Consider the following 17902-nt stretch of genomic DNA (forward strand, 5'->3'; position numbering starts at 1 on the left):
TTTCATTCGACCAGTGTTCCCTACCTGATTCAGCCACCAATATAGAGGTGAGAACTCGTGGATCCGCCTACATATTAGCTTTCCGGTCTTTCAAAATTCCCACCCTTAACCGCCATCTTTAATTTCCCTCCCAGCATTCCCTCCATACCTCCCCTCCCCGCCCATACCTCTTTCCCCTATCCACAGCAACATCATATTTTCAGTCTCACTTGAAGGCCTCTGAGAGGGCCGAAAGCTCGAACAATTTACCGTGTGAGTGTCTTTTTAAATGTTGCTATTCTATTCTATTTGTGTTATATTGTGTCAGCCCATTATATATATATATATATATATATATATATATATATATATATATATATATATATATATATATATATATATATATGTATGTATGTATGTATGTATGCTTTCGTAGACGTAACACAGAAGTGCCGAATAGTACATTACACAGTAACAAACAATATAAAAACACAAGAAAAGGAACACTCACACGTTATTTCTTGATAATTTCGACGGAATTCTACTCCGTCTTCATCGGAAGATAGAGAAGTAATGATCTCATCTCCCGAGTATATCTCTATCTTCCGATGAAGACGGAGTAGAATTCCGTCGAAATTATAAAGAAATAACGTGTGAGTGTTCCTTTTTTTGTGTTTCTATACTGTTTGTTACTGTGTAATATATATATATATATATATATATATATATATATATATATATATATATAAACCATAAACACAGTAATCAACCCGAAGGTCGGTTTGGTAGGTGATGGCAGAGTTCACCCAGTACTAAGCCCGACGGCGTATGAAATTCACACATCAGGGTAGGGGGGCCGGTTCCTTTCCCTGTGCCGGTTATGGCTTCCCAGAAAGATCTGGTACCCGAAAAATCACATAGCTTGGGTGGAGCTGCAGGTGCCAGAGTGCCTTGCCCGAGAATCGAACACGGGACCCTCCGGTCAGTAGTCCAACGCTCCCCACTATATATATATATATATATATATATATATATATATATATATATATATAATATTAATAGCTGCTAAATAGTATTTCAATGTAGCTTAGGCAATATTAAATATTCTAATGTGACATATACCTGTTGATGAGGTAAAATATTATAAATATATATTGCATTTATGATAGTTGATTTAAATTAGGAATTCTTTTTTAATTACTGGACTACAAAATACGTTAAAAGCAAGATGATGAAGCAAACGAATCAGAGAGTAAATCATTTTATTTGAATTGGAAACGCAAATAAGAAATGATAACAAAATTTGAACAGGTTTTGAAATATTCCGTAAATAGACATGTTTTTATATATTTTAGATAGTCAAACAACACTTGGTTTACTCGTGAACAAATATCCCAAATTACAAGCGACCAGCTTGGACGCTATAGTGAATCTTGCCATCACTGTCTATGCTGGAGGAAGAAGCAGAGAAGACTCCTTTCGTTCCTGTGTTTCCAGTGTCGACGAAACCTGAACGGGTCAGCAAATCAGGTTGGCTGAAAAAATGATGGTAAATAACCAATTTAGCTACATATTCTCATACAAGGAGTTTAATGTAAGAACTATATCAATAACATGATGCTAATATTCTAATATAATTATAAACTAGGATTTATTTCATTTAGTGCTTTAAGCCTAAATGAATAAGTTCAATACTTTTTATTAGAGATTTTTATATAATTTTCATGTCAGGTATAAATAAACGGTTCATAAAGATTTATTTATGATACATAAAAATAATTAGGTTGAAATTACGCCCGAAGATCAAGTGCTATTAATGATGAATTTTTATTATTTGCTATTTTAAAAACTAATAGCTCATATATTTTTTCCTGATTTACTTGTCAATATTTTAAGATGGAAAAATTATGGGTTAATGCAGATTAAGATGCTCTAGATTATTATTAGAACTCTCAGAAAAAATCACTTCTATGAAAAAATGTGCGAATTTGGGAGAGACGAAATAACTGTGCACAGATGATACAGAGGATGCAATAACTGCCCTGACGGAACTGAAAATGACGCCATGTGGCTTTGACAGCCAGGTTACTTTATACCTTATATATATATATATATATATATATATATATATATATATATATATATATATATATATATATATATATATATATATATATATGTATAGGTATAAAGTAAAATTCTTCCTCCATGAAAGGGATATTATCAATTATTCTTCTTCGCCTGGGTCTTTGCATAAAATATTCCCGATTTTTATGTAAAAGCTCCTGTTCTTGATGTGCGGTTCCTTAATTTTTCATCTTCGTTCAATGGTCAAAGGGCTTTTTCAGACTAATTAATTCTACTCTTAGGAATATTATCTTAGAATTTAGAAAATATAAGGCTAAATTATTTGTAAGTGAACTCCCTAGCGTGACTAAGTTAGCCACGCTAGGGAGTTTATTATTGATATGGTATAGGATTACAGACTTCATTGAAAAGAGGATAAAAAGTGAAACTATGGAATAAAGACAAATAAAACCGAGCAAAGTCTAAGGGTTGAATAAATAAGGGATCGGGATGGTGTGGTGGCTAATGTACTGGCTTCCCATCCAAAGGGCCCGGGTTGCAATCCCGGAAGCGGCAGATATTTTTCAGTGGTATCCCGATCCCTACTTGAGTTGCTATATGGAGGACACTTAGAGCCGTCCGCTTGAACGGGAAGTTAAGCTGCGGACCCCTTGGCGCCTTCCGTTTATAAGTAGGCTAATGATGACGCCGAGTTTCTCCCCACCCTTCGTCCTTTCCATCCCAAAAGACGCACATGACCTCAGCTGTCGGCCGCCTCCCCAAAAAACTACTACTCGAAAATATAATCAGTGGTATTTGGTGAGCAGGTTAGGAGAGGCCAAGGATTTCTATCGGCAATCAACTAGTAATTTCATCGAAGAAGCGATTACTGGCGACAATTAGCCATTTCCATGAAAGTCTAACCCAGACAAAAGGATATCAAAAATGATGGTAATGCGATGTAAAGAATTGTGATTAATATAAATAACTTATCAAATTCTTGATTTAAAAATGCAAATGATGATTGTAAAGAATAACTAGCGAAAACGCTGGTGATAAAAATATGTCGACTCAGTGGAAATATTTAGTAATACGATACTTAGTAGGAAGTTTGAGGGAAAAAATTGAAAAAATAAATATAGACGAAGAACAAATAATAAGTTTAAGAATTACTTGAAGGAATTGGAATAAGGGAATTAAAGAGGAATTAAGACAATATCTCGGAAAAAGGTAGCTTGTAAGGTTGATTATTAATCTATAATTTTTCCGTTGATGACCAAACATATTGACTAACTATATCAATATTTAGCCAAAAATTAAGAGAGGAGTAGAAATTCACGCCAAAACATAGGTATTATTCTTTTTTGAATATGAATGCATATCAAGAGTTGAAATATGGCATTACATTGAGAGATGTCATATTATCCGACGGTCCTTTTCATTAAGCAGTTTTGACGAATGAATTATACAATTTATTCAATTATAGAACCAGTTTTGATACACCATTGACTTAGCACCCGTCTCCAGTCTCTCTTCTTTCAACAAACCACACTTCCAGTAGAACCCAAACAAAATGTATTCTAATAACTCTCCTTATAATTTACCTCTCATTTTTTAATATACACCCATATGCGGTGAATACGAGTATATGATTGTTTATAAAGCATTTCCAAAAAAAATATTTTTCATAAACTAGATCCACATTTTCCGCTTATGGCATTTATGTGGCATTATTTGAAAACCCTTTCAGGAACTAATTACAATCCGGTAAAATTGAGTCTTCTTAAGTTTTATTTTCGCCATAATTAAGTCCTAATCTCCTAAATAATCCGTCCATTATTTTTCTCCTGAATATAATGGACCATTAAATAATGATTAACTACCCTCTGCGAGCTACTTATTATTTCTTCAAAATAATAGACCGTTTCCACCGAGTGACGTCTGATAGAATTTTTAACTTATTATTTTTATCGCGTGGCTTAGGTTTATGTGTGGCTTCCTCACCGCAATAAAAGTTAGCAAAATATTGAGTAAAAAAAGGACTTCATGTTACCCGTCATTATATTTTGCTCTCGGTGAGTCCCTGTAATCCCGATAAGCCACTTTTTGCTTTTAATTTAGTTTCTTAGATCCAAACTACCTAAGTTAACCCAACACAAATAACCAAAACGGGGGTAAAATCCACAACCTTCGGGCCCAATAGATCGGCGGATACCATCCAACTAACTAGGTCTTATATTTAAATATTAACCTAATTAGAGTGTATATAACATTCAAAATATCTTCAAATGATGATTTCATATTTCTTTAAAGGAAGTAACTCATTAACAAATGAATTCGTGGCAATAACTATGATTAGTTTATATATGTACACATAATGCCTGAATTTATTATTTTGAACCATGCCAGACTAAATTAGTTATAAACCTCTAAAAATATATGCGAAATCTTAGGTTTAGCATTTAATAAAATAACTAAAATTATCATCCTCATAGCGCTGAATTCGTTATTGCAATTCGCAAAGCTTACTTCTGATCGTAACCACTGTAAGCCGTATGTGGTCCAGTTCCAAAGTTGCCTGGACTTCCGCTAGCATATCCACCAGACGTGGATCCAGAGTATGCATTTCCAGGGTTTCCAAAGTATATAGATCCAGAGCTGGAACTAGAGCTGGAACTGGAGCTTGAGTAAGATCCAGAATTTCGAACTATCCGTCCTGTTGGTGACAAATGCTTCAATAAAACAAACACCTCAAAAATTTATTCTTATAATCAAACTATTATAATTTGCTTTTTCTTACTACAAACTTTTATGAACGGCAAGTCAATAATTTGCGTAAATTATAATTTTACATCTATTCTGGTCCAGTGAGAGAATTGAATTAGTTGTTTTGAAAAGTCAACAGTATTTTTTCATTGGAAGTAAGTAAAACTTTCAAACTCGGTTTCCTTTTTAATTTGATAATTTAATGAACAAAAACTAAGTAGTGGTTATTATTCATTCAAATAAAATAAACCAATCAAAATTCCATTAAATCTGTACTAAGAAGGTCTTCAAACTTATAATTTCAGCACAATGAAAAAGGGAACTTCCATCCATTTTGTCGCTGAATATTTGTGAAACAGTGTAAAAAGTTCTCACCAGCATTGCAGGAGACCACCATTAGAGCTGCTATGCACAGCACAATGGCGCGAAATTCCATGGTTGATATCCTGAAGATTCAAACTGAAATAAAAGAAACATTGTTCATGAGAAACTATCTATAAATATATGCACTTTTACAAATACTCCAGCACATATTATTGTTAAATTTTTAGGGAACATTGTTTAAATGTTTCATATACTTGGTTTGTTATTTTTTTATTCAAACGCAATTATTTTATGCACAGCTAGAAACCATATAGTTCAATTTTAGCAAGTTATTCCTGAGTTTATTATCAATCATAAGACAATAAATATAAATGCAAGACCTGCTGCTGTCTAAATGCTATTTAAATGAGTAAAAATATCACTATGTTTTTATTACAATTTTACTTGTAAATATACTCTCAAATCAGCTACTTGTGGGGAGAGAAATGACTCTCATTACTGAGAATATGATTGACTCTCATTACTGGTAGATAGTCCTTCAAATCTTGTCCATCCCATTGCTTTACTAGTGATATATCACATAATATCGGAAATTTAGTCGCCAATAGTGAAAACCCGTTAAATTGTTTTGATTTTTGACCAGATAGAGAAGAGATATAATTAATTAAATCAAAAGTAGAGCTTTATAGATTATAAGTGTGTCCCTTTCCATAAATGTATTCTATTTTTGTTGCATGTTTAGGTTACTAATGACTAAATACTCTTTATATAGTAATCCATATCTATTTGGAATTAATTAATTCAGTTTGAACTAATTTTATTTGCATTCATACTTTACCAATATCTTGCTTCATATATTCCATTAACATGATTGATCTGACCTCATAACTACTCATTGGTTACCTTAGATATAAGAATGGATGCCTAAACTGAGTTTAAAAAACGTACATGAATGTATTCCGTGTAATTTTAATGAAAAATATGATGCATATGTTGCTTACATTTGCTAAATTTTAATTATTCAGAACTAAAATCCAAATTTTTAACAAAAACAAAAAAATTATAGTGTACATGTTGAGTTATAACCGTTTATGATCTTAGATGTTATCACAATAAAAATAGCTAAAATTTTAAACTTAAATTGTGAATGTAGAATTTATTTGAAGCGGCGATGACGATGGAATTTAAAATCTGATCATGCAAAGACAGTTATAAAATATACCCCAAAAACAGCGATGGAACAAAGGTATCGGAGGGCTTGCTTATCGTACATAATATATTCCAAAGAAACTGGGGGAGATGCCGCAACAGTAACTTTTAACGGAGTCATCCGCTAATGTGCATTTCAATGCAACAGTTTCAGAGTGTAAAAATCATTCGCCTTGACTGGGATCCCAGTCAAGGCGAATGATTTTTACACTCTGAAACTGTTGCATTGGAGTACATAATATAAATAAAATATGGAAGACAACTAACAACCATAATCCTTCAGTCATTTGCTAACTTTTATGCAAAATGAGATTATAAACGGAAGTTAGTCATTACTAAAATAGTGAAATATCACATAATATCGGAAATAAAATTTAATCCAGACAGACCTTGACCTTTTTTATGCGCACATATCACAATAAAAACGCTCGTATATCACTCATGATAGTTGCCGGGTCATAAATTACTTAGCCATTTTAGGCGATCTGTCATAAGGCCTACGTTTGCTATTGTACCGCTGTTACTCCAGTGAGAATTCATTACATGAGAGAGAAATTTCTCAATTGTGGTTGCCCCAAACGTTTTAGATTAAAATGGCCTAATCTATATTTCTCAGTAAGTTCTATAATATTATGCATTTAGCCCATACAATTTATTTCTAATTTCCTGGATGCTTTGCTTTAAGCGCTTAAGTCTTCAACAATTAAGTTCTTCACTACTTCAATTTCTACTATAGAACTTAAATATGAGTATTCGAGGTACTACAAGACAACGCATCGGCTTAAAATGAGAACGATCCGGCATGAAGAACATTACCCTCGACGAAAGTAATTTCCGAGTACACACGACGCTTTCATTATCGCTTCCTTGCGCTGTTTCTTATACAAAAACATCTCATCTGAAACATGCGTGAAATATTACTTCTACATAGCCCAGACACATACTTGGAAATTATTTTTTTCCAGATTGAGTGGTACGCATCGATTTATTTTCCAGTTAATTATCTATTTGATGCTCTCATTTAATTAGAAAAACTTAACACATGACTTGATACGTGAAAGGTTAAGTTGTTGGGTGAAAGAAAATTTTCAGAAGAAAAACCTGAGTTAGGTACTTGCGGTAGATAAAAAAGAGAGAACGAAAAGGCCACAAATTCGACAAGATATTTTTGCTTTATTTACAGAGACATAATTTTGGGCCAGTTTCTAAATTAATAAATTATTTCATTGAAGAATGGATGAACTTTAACTTTCTTCTTAAACTCTATGCAATATTTAGCTTAACTAAGTTGACGTTTGCTTAACTTTAACTCAACTAATTTAATTGTATTTATAAATCAATAATAATAGTTTTAATTCAATGTTAAAAGACACCAAGGTGTTCTCATTTATATTCCTATCTTAGCACAGCCAGACATATACGTTGTGAGAGCTCATTGGTCCGTAATATTGAGTGGACTGGGAAAATTGGAATTAAAACCGACGAAAATTCTTCGGTATTTAAGGTGATATTAGGCGTGCTTCCTTGCCAATACATTCACGAACATCCGAAAAGTGCGAAAAAAATTTACGTGATCCAGGCGTTGAAGTCACCACTGATATCAAAAAGAGACCTTGTTCTTTCCCAAGGAAGACGTCCTTGGGGGCCTTTTGAGAGTTTCGCAACGCATCGCTTGTTTGAGGTGGATAAGATATTTTTATGCATAAATATATATTACAGTGAATTGGCTCGTTTTGATCGCCGCTGTATCCCAGTTTATTTCTAGTTCTACCGCTAAATGGACATTGCTGGATTTATAATTATTAAGCAGCACTCAGAATATATGTTTTACTGTTAAAATATCATTTAATACAAAATTATTCAGATTGCATGCATAAAAATTAAATAGTTTTCAAATTTAGCGGAAACTTATTAATACATACATCTACTCAATAATAACTGATTAGTTTGACGGGGAAGGTTTATTGTTTTTGAAGAGTAATCAATCTCCAAAATAACGATTTCATATTAGAAGAAACATAGAAATGAACTTTTATGAACTCTAAACTGGGCATAACTCAAAATATTCATGCAGTGTATAGTAAAATATATAGATCCCTTTTGTTACAATTCAATTGATATGTCTTCAAATTTAGGAGAGCAGAAAGCTCCACTCTTATCTCACATAATTTGTTTTGGGGAAATATACTCTTATTGATCTCTAATACAAATATTCCATATTTTTAGATTACTGCAGCAAAAATGGATTCTAATGTATTCACACAACAGATTTGAGCAATTTGGCGTTGAGAGGACTGCCAATAATTTTGTCTAGATAATGTAGACATCCTGCAGCTGACAATTAATTTGAAATAAATACATAGGTACGAAGTATTCTAGACGCCATAAACATACCCGTTGAAGAAGTCTCGCATTGAACACTATTATCGGGATACATATTTACCCGCCATATCTCGCAGAGAAATTAAACAAAAGAGAGCTCATATCCGCAAATAGCGTTTCGCTCGAACTCACCCACGTGAGAAACTTTCTATCATATAATCTAAGGTCAATAAAAGGGACACTGAATAGAAACTTCTGAACCGTATAGAGATGAACAAGCTTGGTGTCGGTGTTGAAGCTATACCTAGACAAGAGTAATCAGGACTTTTGGATGAAAAAAAACATCGTCTCCACAAAGGTTGAAGGACACGACTTGACCGATCGGAGTGGCAACTATAGCGTGCATCGACTGCATATTTAAAAAAAAGATAGACACGAATCCGTGGAGGACTCACCAAAATAAGATCTCAGAGTGGGTCCTTCCTTTCTCAGCACGTCAGGGAGTCTGGAGGAACGATTCACCATAGGCAATAAGCGGTCACTCAAACGCGATTCTTCCTTTATACGCCGCAGAACACGGTGAGTTTCCTGTTTCTCTCCGTCTCTCTCTTCTCTCGCCTCCTCACTTCCCCTCGCTACCTCTCTCCCTACCATTTCCTCTACTCACCCCGTTTAACCCCCCCACTTCGCCCCTCTCGAGCCGCCCAAACCTCCGGCAACAACGCCGCAGTCTTCCCTCCCCTTAGATTCCACTTTCCCCCTCCTCCACTGCCCACTTTCTGAGTCCCTCTCCGCTCACCTCATCCATTTCTGCATTAGACACGCGCGGAGTCCCACCTTCCTCCACCTCTCGCGGAGGCTTTGGAGGAGGAGGAGTGCGAAAATATGGAAACCTGTCCGAAGAAGGACGATGGAGGAGGATGAACAATTTTTCCCCATTATCTCCCGCGCGTTGTTGTTCCCGTTCCTCTTCGAGTCCGTCGGGACAGGAGGGATAAGGAGATAATGGGTGCATTTATCCCCCTCAAGTTTCTTTCTCGGGAGGTGGAATATGCCTGTTCCAACTCCGTGTCAACGTAATTTCTTCGGTGTGTGGTTTTGTCCCGTCCAAAGAAAAATGTCTGCTTCCGACGGGTCATCTTTTCATCTCTGCCCCATCAACCTCACTGCGGTCTCTCCCTCATTCAACTCTCCTCCAGTTCAGCGGTGTCCCTCAATTTAGGCGACCTTGGGAGACCTGGGCGAAGGATAAGAGTGGCCTGGGATATTCGTGCACCAAGCCATCCGTGTAGGGATTGGCGGTGGTCTCTTCCCCTCTCTCCTGTCTCACTCTCCCTCCTTTCTCCCTTTCTTCTTCTTTATCCTCCTCTATTTCTCTCCCTCTCTTTCCCACCCTCTCCTCGTAGTCTCTTCGTAGAGTGGACCAGAAGAAAGGTGACGGTTATGCACCCAAAAGACGAGCCGACGGCTACCTTCCCCGCGTTCCTTCCACCCTCCAGGCAGGTGCGCTCCTCTTTTCCTCATGAATGAGGCGCTTCCAAAGAATAATAGGACGGTAGCTGAAGTGCGTCGTTCGCCATTTTTCTCCGTGCGGTGGTGAGGATTTTTCGCTCTCACTTCCAAAAAAAGGAATAAACGATGAGGACGTGACCTCAAAACGGATCGTTGACCCAGCGGGACGAGGTTTTGTCGGCGATTGTATCACTCACTGCTCATCAGTGCCGTAGACGAGTTTATCAGGAATAATAATACTATATGATGTTTAAGGCGACTGTTGGGTAACTATCTGGAGTTGGCACGAGTTCCCCAGAGGATTACTTCTTCAACGTATCTGCAAAGGGATCGGATTTAAAGAAATTAAGTCACTAAGAAATTTAATATCCCGGTTAAAGTTTCTGATTCTAGTTATTCTGATAAATATCATTTGTTCTCGGCTAAAGATACGAGTATGTACTCCTCGGAACATGCTGCGTTGCCATTCTCGTCATCAGTTTTCCATAAATCATTTTTTTTCAAATTAATGTTCTACTTTCAATGCCTGTAACAGAAGGTTAGATTTACAACCTTAATGGTTTGCAGTTTAACACTTTACAATTAACATTTAGCTTTTTATTAATTCGCAAAAATAGCTACCTTGGGTCAAGGAAACTTAAATTGTGTTGTAGTCCTCTCAAAACGGAAGGTCAACTCGGACTCGATCAAGATTCTGCTGATTATAATTGCATGAAAAGTACTCATTGACGATGTTCGGATAATAACAAAATTTTTTCTAGCGGGATCATGATTTGGAATATCTCATACTTTTATTTTGTATTTCTCTAGGTTTGAAAATGTATTTTCACTACCGTTAATTATATTATACATATATTTAACGAAATTCAATATTATTTAACTCCTGTCAAAATGCTCAATGTTCTTATAGTGATATTTTTAGTTCTTAAATTTTGATTATTTTGCGTGTATAGAAGGTAGTGTCAGCAAAATTAAGAGCTAACCACTCAAAATGTGAAAGTATATTTTTAGTGCATATTAATGGCAAAAAATGGCATTTGAATAATTAAATAAGCCAGAGAACATAAATCAATATGGATTGTAGTCATCTTCTTCCTATATGTACTCTACATTATATGGCTGCGCGTGAAATGTGAATTATGTAAGCGTGAATAACGAAACATTGAAATAATCACCAACACATTAGTAGCTGTGCTCGGCTTCGCCGGACCATTTTACCCCTCCTGCTGCAGATAGATTTGTAGTATAGTCCTTTTTATGTAAATAGGCAGTCTCTTTATGACGGTGTCGTCTGCGACCAAGCGATTTTGCCTGATGAACTTCGAATGCGAAAAAACAAGCTGATGAACTTAAAAATTTGACTCTTAAAGATAGAATTCGAGACCATCGAATTTTGCAGTGGCTTTTACTAAAAACCTTGACGTCCTTTTAAAGTTAACTTTTGAAGAAATAATCTGAGACTTCAATTTTGTATTGTAGTACGAAGCGTCTGTTCAGCTGTCACCATAAATCATGATATACGTTTATAAATGATATAATAGATGGAAAAAGAAGGGGACAGTTTTATTTTCGTTCCTCATAGAAGTGAATGTATTTAAATCCTAATTTTGAGTTAAACATGGACTCCCTCTATGTGTGCAGAAAAGTTTTAAACAATTTTTATCCAGTTTAGTTTTCAATAAATTATATTCAAATCAGAACTTTGATCTAAACTTAATGTTTCTTTTTATCAGTAACGATGTCGTAATAGCAGTTTTGAATGTCGTAAGAGTTTTCACTAAAGATATTATTACTCAAATTTATCTAAAACAATTAAATTATCAGCAATTTATCTAAGACAATTATTAGGCAAAAATAATCATCAATTGAAAACTCCTACGGAAAATGTAGACTGATTCTTGGAATTGAAATCCCAGGAATAGTTCTCTTCCTTGATCCCACCAAGGTTGAGAAAAGATTGCTTCCATTTGAAAGGTATACACAAACAAGCCAATGGCCTTGCACTGGCCCGGAGAAACTGAGCTATAACTATAGAGGATCGTCCCATAATAGGTTACGCCCAGAATAAATGAAAGGTGATGATTTCCCATCCAATGTCGTCAGTAATTTACGGCATTCAGACAGCCTGCAACTTTTGCTTATGGCATCGCCCTTCCTTCATTTTAAAAGCAAATAACGATCCTCAGTTTACACAAAACAAAACTGCTTGGTATGAAAATCAATTGACAGGCAATAACTTGTTTAAGCAACTTGTAGATAAAACAAATTTCACTAATCTATTAGAACCTTTCGGCGATTTCAAATAATATGAAACTATCCTCAGTGCAGTCTTTTCCCGTAGCTAGTTAAACATTCCGATAGGATTTTTTGCAAAACCTTTTCACGAAAGCAATTGGTCAAAAGATATATTCTCAAAGGACTTGGTGGTACCCGTGACGAGGTTATTCAAAAATCACCAATAGAGCTTTCGGTAAACTTAATTATACCAAATTTTATAAAGGTTATGTATATCCCTATCTATAGCTTATAGGTAGAATATAGACGTATACCTATGTAGATGATAAAAAACAAAAAAACAGTCATCAACCCCAAGATTTAAAGGTACCATCACCTACCAACCCCCAGGTTTGGTAGGTGATGGTAAAGTTCACCCAGTACTACGCCCGACGGCGAGTGAAAATCAAAAATCCTTGAAAAAATGAAAAGATTTATCAGGAAAATATTACATGAAACAGGTAATGTTCAAGAGAGATGGAAAGAATACATGGAGGAGCTATATGGTACAGACATTAGGCTAGCACGCGTTGATATAGAAAGATAATATGATGTAAATGGAAATGGCTTAGATCCAGACATGCTCCATGGCGAGATAGTGAGGGCATTAAAGGAATTGAAATTAAATAAGATATGGGGCTATATACTATTACTACAGATCTACTTGAGGGTTTAGGAAAACGTGGGTGGAAGAGTTTTAGTGGAATAATACATTTATGAGGGAAAAACTTGGCCGGAAGATTTTGTCAGATCAGTGTTTTTCCTCATTCAAAAAAGGGATAGGCAACCATAAGTGAGGACTACAGAACAATAGGTTTGACTTGACACGCAGCATAAGAGATACTCAGGAACATCATTAAGATTATGGAGAGAAGGGAAAATGATATTGTTGAGAACGAACAGTTTCGTGTCCAAAACGGGAGACGCACACGTGATTCTATGGTAGGAATGAGTTCGGTAATAGAGAGAAAATGGACTACAATCAGGGTGTATTTATTTGTTTCATAGATTTCTAGATTTCGTTGGGAGGTATATCGGACAAAATGGGGGCTAGATGGAAGCACGCAAAAGTGAAGTGGGGTTTATTGCAATGTCGGATGTCAGGTTGCGTTTTGTTAGGAGATGCAGGCAAATGTATCATTGTGTCGTATTTCAGTCTACATCCATCCTAAACCTACCTAAAACGTTCGAGTACAAATAATAAGAATCGATATCTTAGCATTTAGAGACTGTGTCCTTATTAGACAGCCGCCTGAAGCAGCCATTACAAAATGCTCCGGCCGCCATTGAATTGTAAATGTCTTTCCTTTTGAATTGTAAATGTACATTTATCTCACTTGTAACAACAAGCTCGACTGAATGACAAAAAACATCCGAAAGCCCTCGTAATTAGGCTTAATTGAGGAAAAAGTGAGAGAAAAAACAGAGGCGAAGGAGGAAGCTCGAGCAATGGAATGGGGATGAAACCCAAACAGGAGGAGGAAGATGGGAATATGACAGGGTGATATCACGTTGTTTATACTGCCAATGGACTAGGTTTATGCATGTGTAAATATATATTTAAAATAAGTAAATATTTATACATCAAAGTCTAATGCTCAACACTCTCCTCTACATGCGCTTGCGACAGCTTATGGGTTACTACGAATATGCATATGATGAGCGATTTTTGGAAGATTTCGGGCTGCTAAGTTGGTAAGACTGACGGCAATATGATACATGTTTGAGGAAGATTTGATATAATTTTGGTGCAGTATTTTGACATAATATTGCATTCATGTGACGAGCTATAAAAGCAGAAATAATTTGGCGTAATTAAACTATATTTATAGTCTGTAGGAGTAAAACCTAAAAAAAACAATACCAATTACTACAGAAAACAAAATAAAAAGACGCAGTGGCACCTTTAAAAACAATTAATAGATATTAGCATACTCGTCTGTATTCTCGAAGCTTTACGAAGTAAATAAATAAGACAGTGAAATAAAAAGTCCACTAATCTAGCCTATAATATATTATGATCCTATATATTCCCTAGTTGATCATGGTTGCAGCGATTTCTTTGTCTCATCGTTCTTTGGAAAGACGTGTTAATCCTTTGTTTCACAATCTATCTCTCTGAGAAGCTGTTTTCCTTAATTCGATGGAGTTTTCAGAAAGTCCTGCACTGTGCTGATGCATGACGATTTGTATGCATGGCATGATATAGTAATCCGTCGCACAAGAAAATTCGATGCGCTTGCACTTTTTCGATGTCCAAGTTAACTATGCAAAACCCTCGGTGAACCGGTGAGTAGGAAATAAGTAAGGAGGGGGGGGGAGAAGGTAAGGCGATGGGATAGGGGTGGGGCGCAGTAAGAAGTTGGGCGAGGAGAGAGAGAGAGAGAGAGAACAAGGGCAGAGCGGTGGGCGTGCGAATTTGACGGTCGGTGGAGATAAGCGGAGTTCCTGGAAATAACTCGCTCGGGATTTCCCAACCCGTCATCTCTCAACGCGGGAGCAGGAAAGCCCAGCCCCACCACTCTTCGTGCCGCCCATCATGCTATCCCTCCCACAGCGTGGAATTTAGCCCGTATTGCCGTCTCATGGCACTTTCAGGTTCCGTCGGCCAAACGAACACCATTGGAGATGAAATATCTCCTTTACGATCAAGTCAGCCAAGGAAGGGTTCCGTTTCTCCTGGGATAGATCGATTCATATTTTATGACACACATAAGCGGGTCAAGAGTTTAATGAAAGAGCCTCTTTCCTATTTTCAGGTGAACACCGTGGGGCTTCGACCACAAGAAGTTTTTGCTTAGGCAATATGTTTGTTTTCGATCATCGATAAAGTATCCACCCTTTTCTAAACCGAGTTATTGACCTCTCACAGGAAATTCGTTAGTTCCTTTTCACCTTGTAGATACCAAAACGTATATAAATATACAGCTGCATATTAATAAGCGAACCCACAACGTGTATAGCTTAATTACTAGAGGGAAATAATCGGTCCGGTAAGTCGAAAGTCCGCGGCTCAAGTCCCGTTTAAGGAAACTTTTCCTGTTTGGAATCCGCACCGTTTCACCTTACCCAATAGTCTTATGTATTATTTTATATGTGTTTCTATCCTTTTTTCTTATACCTATATCAGCATGAAGCATAAATATGTACGTACACACCCACACACAAATACACATATATATATATACATATAGATATATATGTATGTATATATGAATATATATAATATATATATACATATAGAAATATATGTATGTATATATATAGATATACATATGGGTCGCGGTAGTCGAGGAGGTAGAGCGTTGGACTATTGGCCTGAGGGTCCCTGGTTCGATTCCCAGGCAAGTCTGGCCACCTGCAGCTCCGCCCAAGCTCTGTGATTTTTCGGGTACCAGATCTTCCCGGGAGATCATAACCGGCACAGGGAAAGGAACTGGCCCCCTACCCTGATGTTTGAATTTCACAAGCCGTCGGGCTTAGTAGTGGATGAACTCTACCATCACCTACCAAACCGACCTTCGGGTTGATTACTGTTTTTATGTATATATATATATATATATATATATATATATATATATATATATATGTATAAACCATAAAAATATATATATACACACACACACACATATATATGTGTGTGTACGTGCGTACGTACTCGTGTGTGCGTGTGTGTGTCCTTCCCTCGTTGGTTTGTCTGCAGATTTTTTCAAAAACAAAATGTAAAAATATTTTACAAATATGTGATAGAATGCGCTTAATCAATTGCCATTAAAATGAGTTAATTTTCAGCAGAAGAAAGTCTAGATACTGCGGTAAGCATCTGATCGGAGCGTTTCCGACGATGACCATAACCTACACGTCTGAAAAGTTAAATTCAATGACCTTTGAGGAGGCAGGTAAATATGAATGTGATCAGCCCAATCGAATACTACTGCATCTGAATTAATCTAAGTTTTGTCAATGGGCCTCCCTTCCACTTAGCCGATTTTCAATGGCTCAGACGGTTCTGCTTTTGGTCTTATACGAACAAAAATAAATAGGCTTGGTGTCAATGTTTGTGGAGCGTGTGAACACTGACCCTTACAGTCTTCGGTTCAAAATCCTGGGTTAAGTATTAGAATAAAGTCATTTAAAATCCAATCGGTCTGATTTCTGTTCACAAGATTTCGGTAGGAATTCTGAATTGGTAATGAAAGAACAACTACCTCATCATTCTAGGTGAACTCCAATTTCACCACTTCAAATTTGGGTTAATTACAGTGGTGTTAAACCGGGGTCAAAATATACTAAGTTGTCTATCCAGTACATTTCTGTATATGGTGTGATTAATCAGTTCAGATGATATACGACGGCTGTGCAGAAAGTATCCTGCATTTTGCTGTAAAAATACAGTGATATAGATACAAAAAATGTATTATATTCATCTCATAACCACATATCTTTACTATTTCATACGTATTCGCCAAACAGATTGAAGCGTTCGTTCTTTCTTTGAACTACGAGGGTAGGCTGAAAAATAATGCACACATGCTTGTAGACCACAAGCAAAATGACCTTCAGAAGTCCTTCTGGTGGTATGATGAAGTAAAATTCCCCCTCAACATGCGCAGGTTTCAGGTCGTTACATTCATCCTGTGTATTTCGAGAAGCGGAAGTATGGAGACGTGTTCTAGTGATACTATAGTATATGTCAGATAGGCTAGCTGGCAGTGAGTTAAAAAGCGTGCTGATATCGAATTTTCAGCTCCTGAAAAAGTGACTCCTACTGAGATTCATCGTCGTTTAAAGACTGTTTATGGTGACAAAGCTGTTGATAGGTCTACTGTAAATCAATGTGTAGTAAAATTTCGTGGTTACGAGCCTGGATAAGCTAAAATTGTTTATTAAACACGCAGCGGACGTCCGCTCATTGCCACAGACGATAAACATCACAAACTCGTCTAAAATTTGATTCAAAATGACCAACGAATCACTAAAAAGTGTACCGAAAGCCATAGTGGAATATCCAAGGAACGTGTCAGCTTCATTATTGAGAAATTGGGATACCGTAAAATCTCTGCACGATGGGTACCACGCCGTCTCGCAGACGAGAACAAACAGCGTTGATTGGAATGCTGCGAGCAAATTTTGCAGCAATACCGTGACGAAGGAGACGACTTTCTTTTGAATATTGAGACGGGGGACGAGTCATGGCTCCCCCATTACGACCCGGAGGAGAAAAGATAGTCCGCTGAATATTGATATCCGTCTTCTCCTCAGGCGAAAAAAAAAGACAACCATCCGCAAAAAAACTTCTTTTGACTGTTTTTTGGGATGCTCACTGAGTTAATGTGACCAATTTTCAGGAATAATGGGCAACGGTGTATTCTTCTCAGTATAAACAGACCCTAAAACACCTCCGACGTCGAGTTTGTCGTGTTAAAGGTAGCCTGGCGCTAATAATATT

The 17902-nt window shown here is 36.5% G+C and overlaps 1 protein-coding gene across 1 annotated transcript; it reads right to left on the reverse strand.

Moving 5' to 3' along the window:
- Window positions 1-1224: 1224 nt before the first annotated feature.
- Window positions 1225-9272, reverse strand: hui (hase und igel). The gene is made up of 4 exons (XM_071585064.1): window positions 9123-9272; window positions 5188-5271; window positions 4576-4762; window positions 1225-1514 (listed from the first exon to the last, which is right to left on the reverse strand). Exons 2-4 carry the CDS (start codon window positions 5246-5248, stop codon window positions 1379-1381), a joined length of 384 nt encoding a protein of 127 aa, XP_071441165.1. The 5' UTR covers window positions 5249-5271; window positions 9123-9272; the 3' UTR covers window positions 1225-1378.
- Between the last annotated feature and the right edge of the window lie 8630 nt (window positions 9273-17902).

This window comes from Hetaerina americana, unplaced genomic scaffold, assembly GCF_022747635.1.
Source record: "Hetaerina americana unplaced genomic scaffold, ioHetAmer1.1.p SCAF_2, whole genome shotgun sequence".
Lineage (NCBI taxonomy): Eukaryota > Metazoa > Arthropoda > Insecta > Odonata > Calopterygidae > Hetaerina > Hetaerina americana.